The sequence below is a fragment of the Acanthaster planci genome, linkage group LG07 (assembly GCF_054643075.1).
Source record: "Acanthaster planci isolate LZ-2023a linkage group LG07, COTS_SCS, whole genome shotgun sequence".
Classification (NCBI taxonomy): Eukaryota; Metazoa; Echinodermata; class Asteroidea; order Valvatida; family Acanthasteridae; genus Acanthaster; species Acanthaster planci.
In genome coordinates this window covers 15,971,657-15,991,945 of record NC_141783.1, presented here as the reverse complement: position 1 = coordinate 15,991,945, position 20,289 = coordinate 15,971,657, and the positions used below count along the sequence as shown (strand labels likewise).

General features: G+C 40.9%; 1 protein-coding gene across 1 annotated transcript in view; it reads left to right on the top strand.

The window, feature by feature from the left end:
• The window catches only part of LOC110980329 (uncharacterized), a 48,176-nt gene that overhangs the window by 377 nt on the left and 27,510 nt on the right, over positions 1–20,289 (top strand). Inside the window, exons 2-16 of the mRNA XM_022236914.2 lie at positions 4,576–4,683; positions 6,045–6,126; positions 8,531–8,582; positions 9,514–9,621; positions 10,962–11,010; positions 11,152–11,210; positions 11,343–11,492; positions 13,200–13,274; positions 13,810–13,866; positions 14,621–14,787; positions 16,956–17,001; positions 17,254–17,322; positions 18,181–18,189; positions 18,704–18,849; positions 19,434–19,500. Coding sequence (XP_022092606.2) covers positions 4,576–4,683; positions 6,045–6,126; positions 8,531–8,582; positions 9,514–9,621; positions 10,962–11,010; positions 11,152–11,210; positions 11,343–11,492; positions 13,200–13,274; positions 13,810–13,866; positions 14,621–14,787; positions 16,956–17,001; positions 17,254–17,322; positions 18,181–18,189; positions 18,704–18,849; positions 19,434–19,500 — 1,244 coding nt within the window. The remainder of the gene's footprint in view (positions 1–4,575; positions 4,684–6,044; positions 6,127–8,530; positions 8,583–9,513; positions 9,622–10,961; positions 11,011–11,151; positions 11,211–11,342; positions 11,493–13,199; positions 13,275–13,809; positions 13,867–14,620; positions 14,788–16,955; positions 17,002–17,253; positions 17,323–18,180; positions 18,190–18,703; positions 18,850–19,433; positions 19,501–20,289) is intronic.

The window sequence follows — 20,289 nt, the reverse complement described above, 5'->3', positions numbered from 1 at the left end:
ACCAACTCGGACCCACGACCATCTCGGACGTACAACCAACTCGGACCCACGCCAACTCGGACCCACGCCGTTTCGGACCCACCTCGAGTCAACTCGGACCCACTGAGTCTTATGGTTGCATTACACCAAATACACGCCCGTAGACCGAAATAGCGCTGACTCTTGAACCTCGTGAAGAGGTTGGCCTTCATTTTTTTGTAGGAAATTCAAGATTATGGACAGATCGATCACTTTTCGTTTCAATTTTATGAACTTTTTTATTCGCCTTTTCCCAAAGATACCCCCCTAATAATAGTAGTAAAACTATGCGCTCATATGAATGTAGCCGCCTGCCTCTATCCAAAATAGGCCCGCATTGTGGGGCTTTTTGTGAAAGAAATACTCTGAACCGGAAACTATCAATCCCAAATTCGGGATTTATATAAATAATTCTATGATCCCTCGTGATTATGGCACGTCTTATTGTAGAAAATAAGAAACCGTGGGATCACAAAATATTAATAATGAGCTCGCGAGCAGACATACAACGCTTCAAAACCGTCTCCAAGTTTAAGCCAATAGGAAATATTCCACATTTTTATTTTAAAATGATTTGATATGTGTTGTTCGAAATTACCAACCTATTTGCGTTATTTGGACAGTCAGTTAAGGCCTGTATGGATGAATTCCTCCATCTTGCCGGTATTGGGGGTGGGGGAGGGAATGGGGCAAGATGGAGGTGTAAGACTTGCCAGGCCAAAAAAAATTGAAAAGTGGGGTGGGGAGAACACCATTAGACACTGTAAAAGGCCAATGTTCGTGACATTGATGTATATCTGCAGTATCTGTTGTACGTATGCAGCATCTCTTATGTACATCAGAAGGGCCTATCTGTGGCTTTTTATTGCAACAAAAACTTTGGGGGCTGTTTTGTGAAAGTTCATTCGATTTCTGCTAGGGATCTGGAAAACGGAGAGATTCTGGGAAGCCTGTGCCACTGTCTCTCTGCATAACTTGTAGAGAGGACGTTACAGCTTGGCAGCATGCAGAGCAAAAGTGTCATTTACCAAATGCTAAAATGTTAAAGTGGACAAAATAAAAATTTTCAACAAGTTAATCACGCTCCTGGGGTTGGGTCCGAGTTGACTCAGGGTGGGTCCGAGTTGGTCGTGGGTCCGAGTTGGTTGTGGGTCCGAGTTGGTCGTGGGTCCGGGTTAGTATTGTGGCCGACTTGACATGGGTCCGAGTTGGTTGTGGGTCCAAGTTGGCATGGGTCCGAGTTGGTTTGGATCCGAGTTGACTCGAAACCCCTCTAACCAACCATGCTAACTGCTAGGACTGCCTCTGTAGCTATGGGCCCGGTCATGTGCAGTAAAAAGTTGACATGCAGAGCTACATGTACAATGTAGCTCGGCCATTGGCCCGCGACAGCTGCCACATTGTGCACCGTCAGACCGTATGATGGGTTTTCTGTCAACTCGGTCCCAAACCAATTTGGGAAAGAAGTTCTACTTAGGACATAGGAGGGAAAATACCAAGTCACTTACTTGGAAAACACTTGACTTAAGCCCTAGAATTTTTCCGACCAGTGTCATAGGGTTTGTGCATAGGGTGTCGAGTGGCGTCTGTATATGGAACTCTTTCCCAAGTGGGACTCATGCCAACTTGGACCCATTGCTACATGTAACTTCGACCCAATGCCAACTCGGACCCTACCACAGCTAACTTGGACCCAACCTGAGGAACAATTTATATATGGTAAATTCTACCAAGCTCAATATTTCCGTTCTTGAATCTTGAGTTTATGCACCAGAGACAAAGATCGCATGAAATTCTGGGGCCTACATTTATTTTTGCAGAAATTCCCATTTTTGTTTTTAATGGAAAACTGTTAAAAATGTGCTCAAAATGAGAAAATAATTTTCTTACAAATTTGGAATTAGGAACATGCATTTGAGTGTATTTAATACAAATTAATTATCAAAAATGTTTTTTCTATGGAAAAGTGACGTTAAATGTTTTGAATAAAATGAAAAAAAAATCATATTCTGATCAAAAGAAGTGGTTGAAGAGGTCAGAAATGGCTTCAGTCACAGTACAGAAAGTACAGAACCCACTATATATTAGGGGTCCTAAAGCAAGCCCAAGAACCACGCTGCTGGGGCCTTGCACTTACATGTACATATATACATTAGTTCAAAGTTTGGCTTTGTTAGCCTATAAGGCTTGGCTAACAAAGCCAAACTTTAGCCTGTAAGGCTATTAACTGAGTATTTTTTTTTTATTTCATGAAGTCCTTTTCAATTTGTTTTATCAGTGGGTCTGAGTAGGTTTTGGGAGGGTTTAAATTGGCATGGGTTCCAGTTGGTATGGGTCAGAGTTGGCATGGGTCCAAGTTAGTTCGGGTCCAAATTGATGATGCACACAAAGTGTTCAGCATGGTACAATGGTAGAAAAACTTGAAATTGACAAATAAAGGACCAAAAAGAAATTGGTCTGTTTCCTACGGCATGAAAATTCCAAGAACAACTACATGTACCCAGCAGCTGCGTTTTGGCCTTCACTGATAAACAAACCTCACATTTGTTTCTCTTCATAAATAAAGGGACAAAGAAAAAATGGAATGTTCTTATTTTCTGTAACTATTTCTTTGCATTGTAGCAAGAAAGTTAGGAATAAACATCAACATTTGCTAAATACAGCACTTGTAATGCCATTTTCAACCGTCAATCTCTTCTGTGGCTGTGCATCTTGCGAGGTACATTGTACCGGTACATGTACGTTTTTGAGTAGTTCAGTACCATCTCTGACACTTGCTGGGTATTATCCACATTATTTTGAGCTGCTTCCAATAAACAGAGTGTTTGCCACCCCTGAATGGTCAAGCTTTTTCTTCTGGCAGCCTGGTTGTTGGATAACCTTGCTTACATGTACATTTCAGGTAGACCCAGTTGCAACATGTACATGTATTTTTTGTCACATTAGCGTTCAAGCAGGAGTGTACAATTTCAATAGGACGGAGAAATGGGGTGAACGGAGGAAGATGCTTCAGTTCAGTGGTCCCGTTCCCTGATGGTAGCTCAGCATGACCAAGAGGCCTTGCATTGTCAAAGGCAAAGTGCCGGTGCTCTTCCTGCAACAATATTTGCTGGCAGGCTTCAGCCGTTTCTTGCAGAATGTTTTCAAATGAAGCATTGGGTTGTGGTATTCAGGTTTATGGCTTGGTGAACAAGTCCAACTACGCGTAAACGTGGATGTGTAACGTTGCAGTTGTGTCCACGATGGTTGCTCACCACTCTGTGAACAGGCTGTCTTTTTTTTTTTACTGCTCTCCAGTATGAATGCCATGTGGGGCTGTCATATCTGCATTCATCAATAAAGATGCAGTGACCAATGATGCCATGTTTCAAGAACCAGTTAGCAAAGTTGGCAGAAAGGGCTTAGTCCTCTCTGGGTGGTTCTCCACTTTGTTCGTTTACAGATGAAAAAAAATTGGACAGATCGTGCCACAAAAATGTCATGTTGCCCCCCCCGGACTAAAAGTCTGAATTTGCTTCTGTAACAGAACTGTGAAAAGACTGCAACTTTTGGCATGGCTTACATGTATTGTGTGAGTGTAAATAGAGCGGTCATTGTTCAGCCATTCACATTCTGATTGTGTACATGTACAATGTACATTCAAGCAGTCAAAGTACAGTAGAGTTGACTGATGAAGTTCAATGTAATAACCAGTAGTGTACCAAATAGGGTTGCAGAGGCGTGGAACACAGTGGACTGAAGTTTTTCAGAGCAAAATCTGCCATAGATAGACGACACGTGGATTATAAATCATTCCATGACACGGATCATAAATGCCAAACTGGGACGGTGTGTAATAATAGGATCAAGTAATGTGCTATACCATGGAGGAAGGAAAACAGGGTTACAAATACCAGTACCTCCAGATGGGATAGTGTGAAATTTGAGCTTGCTTCAGTTGAAAATGGTGATTTGCGACTGACAAATCATTTCACATGTGGACTTGGTTTCTGTAACCATCAGATCTTTGAGTATAGTGTACATGTACTCAGCTGTAGGGAGGGGAAAATGGGAAGAATGATGGCCTTTTTTATTCATGGTGCTAGTAGGGTTATGGAAACTCAGTTGTAAATAAAATATTCATAGACAAATCATAGATTTGAAAAATCTGCTACATGTGTATGACACCTTAGTGGCTGTGATTGAAGGGCATTTATCAAAGTGAGGTGTGTATTTAAATGTGTTTCAGAAAAATCTTTGAAATTTGTGATCATATGTGTATTCTATTGTAGGCAGTACTTTTGTTACAAAAGTTAGCAGATCAGCAATTGTGCATAGATCATGGGCAGATACATTTTAAATAATGTCAATTTCAGAGAGAAAGTGGCATTCAAAATTTCAAATGGCACAAAACCTGGGAGAGTTGTGAACATTTCTGAAATATCTCCTAAATAAATTTAAATATTTGCCTAACATCAAATGTGCTCTTATAAATACAAAGCATATTGACCAACAATCACTGCAAAAAGTGACTTGAAAATACCACATATCGTCTGTATCTTCCCCCATGTCCTGCAGCTGTTCTGCTGAGGCTCAAGGAGGCCAAGCAGCCAATCGCGGACAGCAACTCAGACCTTCAGGTTCTCTGTGAGACCGTGGAATGCATCCTCCGCAAAGGACTCAAGAGTAAGTGAGCATCTGGGGGCCAGACTAAAATCTGTAACCCCTCTCAGATCCACCAGGACATTTCTGGATTGAAAGATTTAGGCTGGTACATGTATAGGACAACCCAACCACTGTTGCACATTATGTAGGGGTCAGCACTTCTTGACAGTGCAAAAGGTGTGCTGTTGGTTTCCTGCACAGTGGAGGATTTGGGAGGATTGAGAGAGGTTCCAGGCAAGAATGCTTTAAAGAACCAACTCTAATTTTATGTTTTTAATAGTTATTTTCTGACTATTTATGTAACCTGAAGAGTATAAGTCCTTGGACTTCTTCTTTGGTGGTGTTTCGCATTAAACCTGATTTGAATTTGAATTGAATTTGAATAATAGAGCTATATGTAGCAGTTCAAGCAGGTGGGTTTGCTGAGCACAAAATGTTCAAGAATTGGACTCTGAGTATAGGAAACTGGACCAGCTCTGTATCCAACAAAATTGTCCCAAATCACCTCAAAGCAAAGATGGAAATCTCTTAGCGTTGTCTCATCCTAGGTTTGGGGTCTAAATTCAAAATTTACAGCTTCATGTAAATTATCACTTCTGTTTTTTTCAGCCAGAGTTTCTGTAACTTTTCAACTCGAAGTCAAAGCCAAATGATTTCAACTGGCACGTGTTTGATGTTTCATACAGGTTGAAAGTTACTGTACTTGGTTGCATGAAAATGGAGAAAATGTATGGAAATGGAGACTCAAACCCCTCACAGTTCCAGAATGATTGCTTTATGCACCAGTCTGTTTGCTTGCATGACATGTTTTTGCCGTCTAAATACTGGGGAATTGCAGTGGACACATTTATGAGAGTTCTAAATTTGCGGTGTGAAGTCGGGTTACTAATCGTCATTTGACAGTATTTGATGCAATGTTGTTCACAACTGGCACAGATTTTTGCTAACCACACAGATTTGTTGAGTACAGTACATGCCTGGGGTCCCCATTTGAAGCGAGATATGGGACGAAGAGAACGCCCCCCGCCTTTGTGTTTGTCATTGTTTGATCAGAATCTCAGGAATTCTTTACAAACTTCTAGGGGGGATGTGTTAGGTAACAGTAGTCTACAGTGTGTATAGGGATTGGACAGGTAAGGGGGGTACCCCTCCGTCTCATATCTTGCCGGGTATAGGGAGCCCTGTGAAATCGGGTCCTTTTTAAAAACCATTAATCTATCACCAGTATCTGGATCTATGAAGAAATAAGTTTGAAGTAAATTTGAATCCATTTTAAAATGGTTAGTATTGCAGCTGTTGAGAAACGAGAAGAAAACCTGCAGAAGTCCACATTATTTATCATTTCAGACTCATTAATACTTCACTTTACTTCCTGCCTTCAGAGCCTGGATCTTTGTTTGGCTTGTACAAGCGGGACTACTGGTGTTGGATGGAGTCTCTGACCACCTCTCCTGGAAGTGAAAGGTATACATAATATGGACATTATTTGGCTTGGACGGGTCTGAAATGGGCTTCTGGGGCTTTGGCTATGTCAATGGTCAGCACGCCCCTGTGTATTCCCAATGATCAAAGACCTAGACCTACAATGTACATGCAACTCCAGACTGTAGCCAGTGGCCTCCTGGCCTTTATTTTCCCTTGGAGATGTTGAAAAGGCTCGAAAAAAGAAAAAAAAAGTTCCCTCGAAAATACAGCAGCGTCTGCTATCTGATCACCAGTACCAGGACGTCTGCCGTAATGGTTCAGGCTTTGGTATTGTCATTACTCAGCGGAGCAGAAAGCCACACCTCATCTCACTTGGTTTCTAGACTGCATGATCTGAGTATTGTGTCGAGACAATAAAAATTTATGAACAGGAAAGCCCGTTTGGCCACTGCTATTAAAAACCCTGATTAATTGCCAGAAATAATGGTCATCGGGGTTTCGATAACGGTATCTTTTAAATACATGTAATTATACATCATATTCAGTTGGTTCATGGAAAGCACAGACGGTATCACAGCAAAGGTTTATTTAGGTTGGATATTGCGATAGTGCCAGACAGGGATTGTAGCTGTCATTGGCCATTGTCGTTATACAGGGAATACATTCAGTTTTGGTTATAATCCTCAGCAATTTTGGAGGGGAAAATGAATTGTGCTTATCATTGCATTAAAGCATGTCAGCTGGAACCCCGAGAGTTATTGCTGAGTTTGTCTGAATCTACATGTAAATGGAAATTTGTGATTGTGGTCTATAAAAAGAATCCAGCATGTGTTTGTGCACAAAGCAATGCAATTTTAAGGTTAACTGCATACATGTAGATGATGTAGATTTGCTCATGAATATGCAAAGTTGCATTACTTTGCACTAAACCAAAGAGCCCCTCAAACTCCATTAAAATAGAAAAACAGATGTGGAAAAAAGGTTAATTGAAACCCAAAGGTACAGTGTCAAGAGTTGAAGTAAAATAATTCCATTACATGGCCCCTTTAAGAAATGATACATCAGAAAGATCAAATTTGATTTGCTTAAATGCACTGTGTCTTCCATACATGTGTTTAAGGGCAATAGTCATTTGCTATGGTGGAAAAAAAAACAGACCGCCTGATCTCAAAAGATTTTGAGGGCTCTCCAGTCACTAAGCTGCTCACAGTTCCGAGCATAGCCTCTTTCAAAGAATGTTTTTGACCTTCTAAATTCTTAAATTGTTGCCAAATGCCCATCCATATGGCTTAAAAAAAAACACTTCTTCCATCCAGTACTTACAGGTACATGTATAGTCAGCTGGCCAGACACAACCAAGGTTCCATGTAAAATGGAAAATGTTTCCGCTTGAGGTAGTGACTATAGTTTTGTCACATTTCGTCTCGCCGCCCTGAATATTTTGATAGAATTTGTCACACTTAGAAGTTTTGAATGATCACAATGATTTATGTGTCTACTGACAAAGAAAGTGTTACAGTTTGAACCAAAGGGGGAGTCAGCCGGCTGTTGTCACTGAAGTACTGGGGAATGCATGGAAAGATCTCTTTTTATGGGCATGTTTGACTGGAAGACGCATGGCTTTCAAACATCCTTTTTCAATACAGGTTACCCTTGCTTATGACAGTTGCTGTAGAAATTCTGGGAGTCCCAATTGTGGAACACTTTTCATAATGTAAAAACATGTGAAATGCAGTCGAGGGCTTGTTAGCTCTCCTTTTAATGTGTATTTTCTGTCCTGATTTTTTTGGGGGGGTTTGTATTTCCTAAACTGTGTGTGTAATTGGACAGTAAGTAGAATACTTGTGATAAATTCAAGATCTGTCATTAGTTTTTAGAATCACTTTTTAAATTAAAATATGCTGAAAAAGTATCTTTCATATTAAAAATAAATGAAAATTGAAATTGTCACAGGTACATGTACATGTAGCATTTTGTCAGGACGTGTCATCCATAACACTGACCAAACCCTGAACCCCAAACCTTATACATATCTGGTCCCTGCAGTTTTGCCTGTTTTCTCTTGTGATGTCATAATTTTCCACCTGCTTGAACCCAACTTATTAGGACCTAATCACCACACCGTTTCTGAAGTGCCTGTGAGGTTTTTTCACTTTGGTTCGGTTACACTAAATTAGAGTGCCACAGTACTGTGCAAACGATCATACTGTCTGCATTTGGATTTTGTTTCTGTTTAATTCTTCTGTGTGTTCATTACGGTATTTATCAGAAAGAATAATTACATGTAAAGTGGCCATATGGAATAACCATGCATACATCTACCTATATATATCACTTTCGTCTGCTCTCGTTCATACCGTTCACAGCTTGGTATTAGTAATGGATTTTGCAGTGTTGCCAGTCTGGCGTTACATTGTCGCATTGCTCATTTCTCATTATGCAGGCTGCATCCTATGTTCTCATTAGCCATTGAAGCCTGCAAGTCATCCACCAAGGTAGAGTGAAGCTCAAATCAAGTTCAATACAGCTGTATATTTTGAATGTTTGTAACAAGGGGCCTTTATAATCTTTGAGAACTGGTGACATACATGTACATGCACTATTCAGTTTTAATAATCTTTCGCACATTCCATATATGCATCCTTTTAAAGACTAGAAACGTTAACCCATCCGGTACTGCAGTGTGGCACATGCACATTTATACCAGTATAGCCTTAAGTACATTGTACATGTACATGTACATATTGTATTCATGTATGGAGGAATGTACATGTAGCTTCGTCAGTTTCATTCTATCCCATTCTACATGTGCATATATACCCACAGAACGAGCTATGCTACATGCATGTATACTAGGGGCACAAGAATTTCATTTTTTGAAACTCTCTCATGAGGCATTGTGCATAGCTTAACTGCAACTTTTTCGGAAGGTTTAAAATTATGCATTGAACATTCGATGATATGAAAGGGACATTTTTGGTAAGTTCAAAGGCTTTGCAATTGGGATTTTTTCATGCTTGGTTTATGATGAGTGATTAGGCATTGCCTTGGTTTTACTGTGATACATGAAGAAGAAGTAAACTTTTACATCCAGTGTACCGATACATGCAGTTCATTCTTGTTATATGAATGACCAAAAATCACTAAGATACCATACATGTTTACTGATAAGATCTTAGCATTTCCCTTGACTAAAAAAGAAACAATTTTGAAAAATTGGAGTAGTTAACAGAGGTTGGGTACTTGAAAAGGTTTCTTCCTGAAAAGAGTTCCAAAACCCTCAAAGTTTTGGCCCAGAACCACACGCAGGGAGGAGTTGCGTTCCTTTCCTCCCATTACTTTGGATTGCTGGGCCTCTTGGCTGTGGTTGGTCAGCCTAAACTGTCTACTAACTCAAAATATTGGGATGATTTTGGGCTGCTTTAGGTGAGGACGCATCAGGGGCGTGGTCGTTTGCTGCTGCGTATCTGCCTCCACAAGAAGATTCTAGCCGTCCCCATCGAGCATCTGCTCAAGAACTGCCGGATGCTAGAAGTAAGTTCAACCCTAACACTCCTCAGTCCTCCAACAGGTGAAGGATTGAGAAGGGTTAGGGTTAACCCCCATCTCTTTAAAAGCTGAACCTCTGACAAACTTCTTGAACCTCTCTCAAATCTCCTTACTCAGACCTCAACCTTAAAATTTCTACTCTACCTAGAAACATTCATGAACATGATTCTTTTTTTTTACAAGATGGCACATGTATTGAAGTTATAATGAAATCTTTCTTTGGACTTTACTGTGGTTCTTGCAGCCAGGAATTTTGTTTCCATGTGTGAACCCCTCTCCCCATTTGGAAAATAAAATTGGTTACTTGTTATTCTTTTCTACTTGGGGATGCTGCATGGGGATATTGCTTTCAGATTTTGGAAAATGTCACGTGTAGGCCTCCGTAAAACACAAAAGCCAAAATTCACATTGTGGCATTTTGGTGGAATAAGACAGTACAGCGAACTCTTCAATATTGTCTCGCATAGGCCTCGATGTTTCACACAAATGCACCATTGCTTTACTGCAAAGAGCTTGGTCTGGGTGGGTTTAGAAAGCTTCCTACAGTGGCATAAATTGCCACAGAGTTTGCTGGGAACGAAAATGAGACCAGGAATGAGATGTGTCAGGAGTTTTCCTGATTTCAGAATTTTTCATCGGGATTTTGAACAATCTCTTTTTAACATCTTGAAAGTCTTGAGTGTACCATTAAGATGTTTTGTCATCTGAAAAGTAATGTACAGCACAAGAAATTGGTATTTTAATTCAGGGGTGTTATGGGGCAAACACAAATGTATTCATGTACCATAGACCCTACACTGCTGTGAGGCCCTCAAAAACCTCCGGTGTTCATTTCGTGGATATTTTATTTTTCTCCAAAATCTCACCCCTGTAATGCAAATTTATAATTGCCAGCTTGTTAGCAAACGTGTCAATAAGGCAACCAATAGTTGTGAACATCTGTTTGTGGTTTCTCTGCATCATAATTAATATTTGAACAGTAAAACCAGGGGAAAGGGTAAACATGGTGTACGTACCCTGTGCATGCTGAAATAGTATCGCTTGATTGTATAGACTGTTTGTGGATGAGTTACGCATGGTCAGCCATGCATCTCGGCTGATGCCACGAGGCTGTAATATCTTGGGTTGCAGAATGTCAGAGGTCAGTTTGGTTTGCATATTCGAGCCCATTAAAGGTGGCAACTTTTTGTGTGTTATTAAACATAACTGATGCTGTTCATTGCTACTGTACATGTACCAACATACAGTGTACATGTATAGTTGTTACTAGCAAATAATTTGGAATGACACAAATTCAACAGCTGTGGTTGTTCCTTTATACACAGATATGGTATGACCCATTGATGTCAATTATTGGAAGTGAACTTCTAGTAGGTAAGTTGTTCTCCACATGTTGTTTGGAATGGAAAGTAGAATTGTCAATTGAACCCTGACTTTGACTTCATTTGTAAGCAATAATTAAAAAATGTTCATTAAAAGAACTGACTCATTGCCTGCATGAACTTGTTTCCCCAGAATCGCTGACATCACTTCTAATCTGGGCCTCAGAAATCCATTTCGAACTCAATATAAAGGTAAATCATACTCAATGATGTCATGGGAAAGATGAAATGTCAGTCAGGAACTGAACTCATTGAAGTTATTAATAGAAAACTGTGAATAACTTTCAAAAGGTGAATCTGATGTACTTTAATGTCTCCTTTCAGAATGCAAGTTTTCTCGACGAGACATGGACCCTGCCTGTCTACCGGCAATACGAGTTTGTTCCGTCCAAGGACCTAGGGGTGATCATCAAAAACATCAAGCAGCGGGTCTTTGTGGCCAAAGTCAAGCCCGACAGTGTAGCAGCCCACAAAGTGAGTAGTGATAGCCTTGGTTGAGTAACTTGAGTTAGAAGAGTTGGAATTGAGTTTCCACCAGTTGTCACTCAAATAGCATCATGGGTTCCTGTCACTCTGAACTGATGTTGTGGAAGAGTACTTTTCAAGTGGCAGCTTGACTGCTTCGTGTTGGTTTGGTATGAATAAACCTGGAAAAAATGGATGGTATGTAAATGTTCAAGGGTAACACTGCAAAACAAAATAATGACTTCATGGCAATTGTGTACAAATTAAGTTTTAGAGGAGAAAGTACCGGCTCAATACATAACTGAGTACCTCTCAAGTACATGTACTTTCTCATAAAAACTTATTTGTGGCAGAACTGTGAGAATCAGCAATCTGCGTTTATTTTGTAATCTTGCTTTTGAGTGTTAACCATTCAGTGTCCAAGTTCTCATGCTTCATTCACACTTTGATAACCAGTTTAGTATTTGGCAGTGAACTGGGTACCTGAAATTACTTGCTGCAGCACTACAATGTGAGCAACTACACCCATTAATAATCCCAAGCCGCATCATTTAGCAGAGATATTAATCCCCCCAAGGCCGTTTTCTCTGGGGATCATTGAACCAATCCTGTACTGGCCTCACTCCCTCCTCCCCCCCCCACAGTGGGCAGACTAGATGGGATTATTTGCCCACTGTGCAACAAGAGCTGGTGTGCTATCACACAGCAGTAACCTGCCATCTGTGTGCACAGGTTTAGTCGGGTGCGCTGAGCAAGCACGACCAATTTATGTTTGAATCTGCAGTCCCCACAAGTGTAACCTCTCCCCTCTTTGTCCGGAAGGAGATGCTTCCAGTCAGGATGGACAAAGTCAGAGGATTACCATGGGGTGGTCATTGTAATTATAAAGTACTCTCTAGTAGTCTCACTGTTACCCATCGGCAAGTTCAAAGGACACCCATATGTCAGCCACCAGTTGGCTTTGCCTGGCACCTTCAGTGTAGTGCACATGGAGCCAGGGAAAATTGACTAGTGGTTGACAATTTAATGGTAGCCACTCGAACCTGCCCCACAGTGCTTCTGAGTGAGAAAGTCCCAAACAATTGATTTCCAACTCTTGTCTCATGAGGTTGAATCAGTGTTGGAATCGAGTCCATCATAAGTCCTTTCACAAATCCAGTCACAAGTCCCTCCACAAGGCCAGTCATAAGTAACAGGGTGAACAATGACAAAAGAATGCGTTTGTCACAGTTCATTTGAATAGCTTGTGAATTGGCTCAAGACAGAGTGACTTGTGATGGACTTACAAGGACTTGCAGGGACTTGTGATGGACTCAAATTCAACACTGGGTTGAATAACCTGTTTAATAAGACAGCAGGCTCAAATCAGCTCCATCAATCTGCAGATACCAGGGCTTCAGTTGCGGTGTACAGCCGCTGGGACTGTACTTTTCTTCTCACTGCCCCCTCACAGGTTTGTATGCAACGGTGCCTGGAGTGCATGTAAGGAATCCTTGGCAGTGGCGTAACAAAGACAGGGGGTGAGGTATGGGGGCTTGAGGTCTCTGCCCTTCCCCCCATCAGAAATAAGAGGAGGGGCAAAATGATGATAGTCCAGTGTTTTAACTGACCGGAACCCCTTAAGTGCCCCCCACCCCCGCAACCTGTACCCCAGTTATGCCACTAATCCTTGGTTTCATTACAAGAAACAATCAATATATTTTTTCATTTGTACAGGACAGGATAGAGCCTGGTGACATCCTGGATGAACTCTATGGGGAATCTCTCTATGGCAGTAAGAAAGGGAGCAGGGTAAGAGCATTACTCTAAACCTAATGACGGTTCTGCTGTTTATGATTTTTCCTCGTTATCCATTTAGGGATTGCGTTCACCTGTGCGATGATATACACGTACATCTATTCAGCCACTTGTGGATGGTCATTAATTTGGCCATCCATTTTGACTTTTGATACACCGCCAAACGCCACAAATGTTCACTTCAAGTAGTCGTTTAAACAACAGTTGTAGGATCAAGTTCAACACGCTATCAGGCCTCCACAGACCTGGGTGACTTTGCCCGTGTGCACAGAACAAATGTGAGGATTAGCAGGCAGAAATATCTGCCGGCAGTGACTCAGGGCTCACGAGGCAGTTTAACCACTCGTCAGCCATCGCTGTTTGTACAGACTGCCAGATCGTGTTCACATGTCCTGGCTAAAACAGAATGAGCAATCTCATCCTGTGTTGGCTGAAACATGAAAATAGGACATAAGGAGAGAGGTCCGGTGAAGAAAACAATGCAAATGCTTCATGCCGTTTCTTTCTTTCCATCTGTTTTTCTGCACAGATTCCCTCGTTACTTAAGCAGCACGAGGGGTGGCCAATTTACATATCAGTAATAAAGGTATGATCATTCCTTTGTTCAGAGAACAGACACCTCCGATTGTTCTGTAACAGTGTTGGTGATTCTTTAACCTCAGAAAATAATCGAGAAACAGCGCAGTTGGCTTTCAGGGTGTCATCATTTTCATGTGTGGAATTGATGCATTTGTAAATGCGGCCAGATTTCTGTTTTATTAATGTAAAATACATAAATCATTAAAAATCTGTTCATTTAGTGTCTTCTGAGTGAATTGAGAGAAAAACGTCAAGTGCAAAGACACCTCACTCTTAACTGAACTCTTCAAAATAGATGGATTTCTCCAGCATTTCAAGGAGCTAAAATCAACAGTCCTTTATAGTCACAGGGAAGCCATTTTTTTATTTCATTCCCCGAATCTATCATATTTAATGTAATCTGTTCAGTGGGATGGTGTTAGACTATTTGGGTTCCAAACCTCGCTTTCTTTTTTTAATGTTGAATGTTGTTTAAAACATTTAGATATAATTTATCACAAATTTTTAAAAATTCTAAACAAAAACTGACATGAATTTGTACAGAAGTTTTATTTCATCACTATCATTTTAACGATCGTGTTTCCTAAATGAAAAGATGTACCTCACTTTCAATTCAAGATTGCCGACAGATGTGTACAGTCTATTGAGTGTTAGTGACAAATTCAGTCAGACTCATCTCCAGTAGTCAACTTGTGATGCTTACTGCAGAAAATGAACTCCATTATCACAATCAAGCTGAACTTTTCTTTGCTTTCGAAAAGTGCCATTTGCGAAATGGAAAGGTCTTCTACAACGTGAAGGACCACCTCTCCGTTTTGAGGGATGAGTTTGAGGGCTTCACGATGCCTATCGATAGAGATCTAAACCAAAAGAAGAAGTCATCCCAAAATAAAGATGAGCAAGATATTTCCCACAGACTAAATGGAAGGTCAGTGTGTGTCGTTTCACCTGTTTTTTTCAGGAGACTAACTCTTTAAGTCTGCCTGTTCTGTCTCTTAATACACATGGTATGGGTATTGTACAAGCACCATCGTTTGATATACGCATATGCAAAAATCCAGTTTACGAGGAGCTGACTTTCACCAGTTCGCACATAACTCGAGTTCATTTTAGATGGCCAAACATGGAACCAGTTATGCCCGTGCATCAAATGGTCTGGTGAGCGGCTGGATGCAGCATGTACATGTATACAATATTGTGGATTAACAACACATGGGCATCATTTCACGGATCACAGTTGGGCATTGAGTTCAGTTTTGTCTTCTAAACATGTCAAAATGGAAGTTGAAAGTGGTGAAAATGTAAAATCAAAGAATGGATGTGTGAATTATAAGTTCAAGTGACTCTGGCTAGCAAAAAAAAAGCGATGGATGTTGTATTGGGGACTAATGTTACTTACTCTTTACGGATGATCGACGTGAAGCTAGCATGGCGCATCATGTGTTGCCAGATTATACATATCCTTTTGCTGGTAAGCCATCGCCAGCCACACAAGAAAACCAACACAAGTGTTCACACTTTCACATGCCAAATGAAGGCCAGAGCCTTTCAACAGTACAATTTAGTTTATCAGAAAGAGGGGTAGGATACTCTGTCTTTAGCCATTGATGTTCAGTATGTTTTTAGTTAGATCCCCCGCGCACATATTTTTAATACCCCATATTTCCGGTACTTTTACACCTACCAGTACTTAACCCACTTTCAAACTTTTTCGGCCCTGGACTGAGAACCCTCTGGTAATTCCCCCTCTCCAACACGTGTCAGCTCCCCTCCCCTTTTTAATTTTTCATGGTTCGTGGTTTGGAAAGATCAGGTTCCATCCCCATTCCCTGCCCCTTCACGTACACTTGATTCTTCATCCTTTTTTTTTAAATCAAGGCAAATATTACCAAAGGTTATCACTGACTTAAAGTTTCGCCTTTCGCCTTTTCAATCAAACCCTAACCACCAGGGACCACTGACTATATTCAGGCTCTAGTTGAATTCAGCATGATTAGGGGTGTATAGTACATGAGGTCCAAATGCACGCTCAGAACTACCCGTTCATAGGTAGTTTGACTTTCCCGTTTTCCCTCCAGCTACTAGCCTGACAGACACACAGCTAAAATATCACCCACCTTGGACTGTTACCAGTATGGCATTTTATTTGATTGAACAGGGTATCGTGTTTCTTGTTTGCCAGACACAAGGGTTTGTAATTTTATCTTCTGAGGGCAAATTTTCACCACCTTGGGTGCGTTTCGAAGTGTAAATTTTCACCCTGTGGCTTTTTACCGGACCTACTCCATCTTTACATGAACACGTATGTAAGGTCCTCTGGAAAATAGTCTGTCAAAGGTGCATTATGTTGAGGAAGTAGAGGGAAAGGTCTTCTAAGATAAATTTCTTTGGTTTGGGGGGAAGATGGCATTTGCATAGAGGTACATGTCCTTTCAATTAAAGTAACCAATTTCTGTGAGCTTTATCAGTGTAAGTCTTTCCCCAACAGTAAACAATATTGACTGTAAATTCTGTGGTATCCTCAAAATGCCAAAAGACAATTCCCCATGAAATTACAATGCAGTGAATCTTTAAAAATATGACAAAACAAAGGAAACTCTGCCGGCTGGTTTTTTTTTTTTTTTTTTTGTAGCCATCCATAACTTTGCTAAATTTATTGCAGCAATCTGATCCAGGATAGCTCGGGAGGCTCTCATTGTAATGAAAGCCAAACAGACAGCAAATGATGTTTTATTGATATTTTGTCGCCAAGCTCCGGGCCTGGCCGGTAACTGTATAGGGAATGAACAGAGTCAGATTGCAATCCCTTTTGTAATTTGATTGTCCGCCACACTCTGGACGACCTTTCCAGTTGGTTTGGACGACCTTCTTGTCTGCTGATTTCCAATCTAGCTGTGGGTGTGCGTCCCTGTCAAGGATTGGTTTGTCGCCGGTTTTTTGCAAGTTCCCTTCGTGATGCAAAAATTTTAAGTCAATTTGCCTGTTCAATATTTTCTGTCACTTTTCAGTTTCATTTGGGATCAGAATAACCTTTTGTAAAAAATCATGTTTCACAAATGCCAGAAACCTAGTTCTTTTTTTTTTTATCTGTTTCAGTTCTGTTCATAAAGTGAAGTATGTAGGGTGCACAGATGTTGGCAAGGTAAGGCAGTTGGAATTCAGTTTTTGCATTTTGAACAGTGATTCAATAAAGTTCAAGTTTTGTTTGAGCTCTATCTCAAGAATTTCAATTTGCAAGTTGAACTCAAAATCTGGGCAAGTTTTTGCTGTGTATTTGTTTTGTATCCAGCTTGCCTTTTTGCATTTTTAGTGCAGATGCTGAACAAGACGGCATTGTATGTACATGCATGTTTTAAGATTAAAATTGAGCCATTTGTGTCCTACATGTATTCAGGAGGGTGGGACCTCAGTCATTGAAGGTGCTATCTTGAAAGTACTTCAAGAACAAGGCCGTAACCCGACGGTTAGTGTTAATTCTTTTCCTTTGTCATTCTTATGTTGTAATCAGTTTTAAGAATGAGGTTCACATCCAGATTGCCAGGAAAAAGAACGGGAACACATTTTTCAAACAGAGAATGCAGACTTAAGCCAAAAAAATAAGTGCCAACTTGTAGATGTTGAAACATGATTGATTTACAGGAGGGAACTCAAAAGAGCCAAAAGACCAGAGTGCTGCTGCAAATCATCCAGTTTCTGCCATGTTGACATTTGTTAAGTAAAGTGGAAAATGCTGCCAGCCATTGTTTATGTCCACAAACTTCACAAGATTTCACCTTTAAATTTGCCATATTTGCATGGTGAAGTTTGATTTGATCAAGTAGTCGGATTCCTTTCTTTCACACTTGTGCATTCCAAGGTGAACTTCCTTAAATATACTGTTGCTGCGTACTATGCAATCAGGGACAAACCTCCCACAAGCCACTGTTACATGTACATGCACCTCTGCAGTGGTCTGGTGTCAGCAGCCCCATTGCCAGCTTCTGGCGTTAAGGGGGGCTACTGTATCAGCTTGGGGAGGGCACATCACAGGAACAAAATATATATTTCATGGTTATGCTTTTTACTTAGGGGGGGGCACCGTCCCACTGGAGGGGCCTCGGCTCCCTCGTCCCCCCCTCCCTTTGGCAACGGGCCCGGATGTCAGGGCTACTCTCATCTAATACAGATATGTGCATGTTGTCATTGGGTAAAAATAACAGTGTCTTTAGCCTAGAGAATTGTTTCACATTGTGAATATTGATGTGTTTGAGCCCTTCGTGATTTTGTCTCTTTGTGTTTGATTTTCCTTCATGGCATTTGCTGAATCTGTCGTTTCCTACAGACATATAAGGTAAGATGTCTGTGTATGTGGCATGATAAAAATTAACTTTGACGACTCTTTGACTCCTAAATGCAAAGATGCTCTGATTTTAAAAGCAAGAGAGGAAAAAAGGGAAGAAGGATTAAGAGGACGACTTGTAAGTCATGGATTGAGAGAACATAGACTAGCATTTGACGGCCGCTTGGGAGTGTCTGAATGATTGTTTTGACATGAGCTTGCAGATAGCCTCTCTTGATGTTATAACCTGCAGATCATTGGGATCAGGACATCACTCTGTATTTCACAATTATTCAGAAATTCTGAGCTGCAGATCAATATTTGAGGCACTTACTTATTCTGGCATGTCATTAGCGAGAGTTTGGGTTGCATAAACTTGGGATGAGAATGCCAAGCTGATGTGTTTCTAGGGGGTGCATGTTTAAACCTGATGCATTGACTGCCAAGGGGGTAGTGTGTTGTTTTGGGGTGCATGGCTGAAATATCCTCACCCTGGTGAGTGGCGTACATGTACATGCACCTCCAGGATGTGTACTTGGAACTGGGAGAGACCAATCTGATTACCTGGGAGTCTTCAGACGGGGATCGTGTCGTCATGAAACACTGCTACCCCGAGATCTCATCCTGTGGTCGCCGGGTTGATGCACTTCTCTACTTTGCATACGTTGCAGGGTGAGTTGATGCTCTGTGTCTGGACTACGGTTGTATATACACTCAGACTCAATGTCGTGTCCAAACGAGTCACAGTTTTTGTGTCTGTGACTCGGACTTGCACTGTTGCAGCACTGTACCAAAATTTATACGCAACCCACCCAACTCAGAAATCGAGTTGGTCGTATTTTTTCTGACTCAGATAAAACACTCAGTAGTCGCGGTAGCCATAAAGAAAGCTCTAGGCAAATGTATACGTTGAGATTGATGAGATTATCTCAACTTAAATAAGGAAATCAGCACCTTCAATTCTAGATTCTCTCGATCAGTGCAGTAAAACTGAGATTTCGGTGGTACAAACTGGCTGGCGACTGCTTTTACTTTCTGTAAAGAACAGATAGACTGGCATGAAATTATCTGTCATGATTTTGAAACAGAAATATTAGAGCTCCGTGAAAATCTGTCTCATGTTGAAGACAGATAGTTGGCCTGTAATACAAGAAGAGCTGTCATTTATAAGCTATTGTTTAACTAGAGCATTCACTGCAGCAAAATGTAATGATAGTTTAATGTCTTAAAATGTTTTGTCATGTTGCATGTTTCAGTGACACAACATGTACTATATCTAAGCAGTTCAAGTGCTACGTCTACTTAGCAACTTGCGACAAGGAGGTTAGTGACCTTTTGATCAATTTAACGCCCCCCTCCCCTTCTGCAGAATCCCTCTTGAATCCATTAGCTTGCCAAGGATTATTTAGCTTATGGCTTACATTCTGTAAGTGATGTAACCCCACTGTGCAGAAAATAGGTGGTTGCCATTAATTTGGTTCGTTACCTTGAGTTTTACCACAACTCTTCCAATAAAATAGCTCTAGAGAAGACTAGAGTCATTTATAGAGAGAGTTGCAACATAAGTGTCATTGTTGGAAACAAACTGAGAGGTGTATGCGCCAGTGTGCACGGACTGTTGTATTCAGTAGCTGCAAGCTATCTGGTATACAAATATTGAACAGCCATTTTCTTTCCAATATCTGAAGCTGATGCTGCTCTCTCTGTACACAGCTCTGTAGAAGACTTGTAAAGGGTGCCCTCTAAAGTCAGGGTGAGTCCATCAGACTCCCCACTAGCAGTCTGTGTTGTACATTGACATAAGAATATGCAGCAATGGGTATACATATAGCCATGACAACTGCCTTTGACCATACCAGGTTTTTTTTTGTAATGCTAACTTTTGTTTCAGCCACTTAGAAGGACATGTTGTAAATCACAAGCACTTTTGCTTTTTTTCCCTTTGAGGTCTGGAAATGAAGATCCCATGTATTTACCTGACCACTCATCCCAAGACCTTGATGAAATATTGTGAATGTGATGGTATTTTAACTGAGAACTGTCTTCCTCTCCTATGAGGATGTGTTTCTTCTCATAAAAGAGAGTTCGCAGCTTTTAAGAATTCCAGCAGCC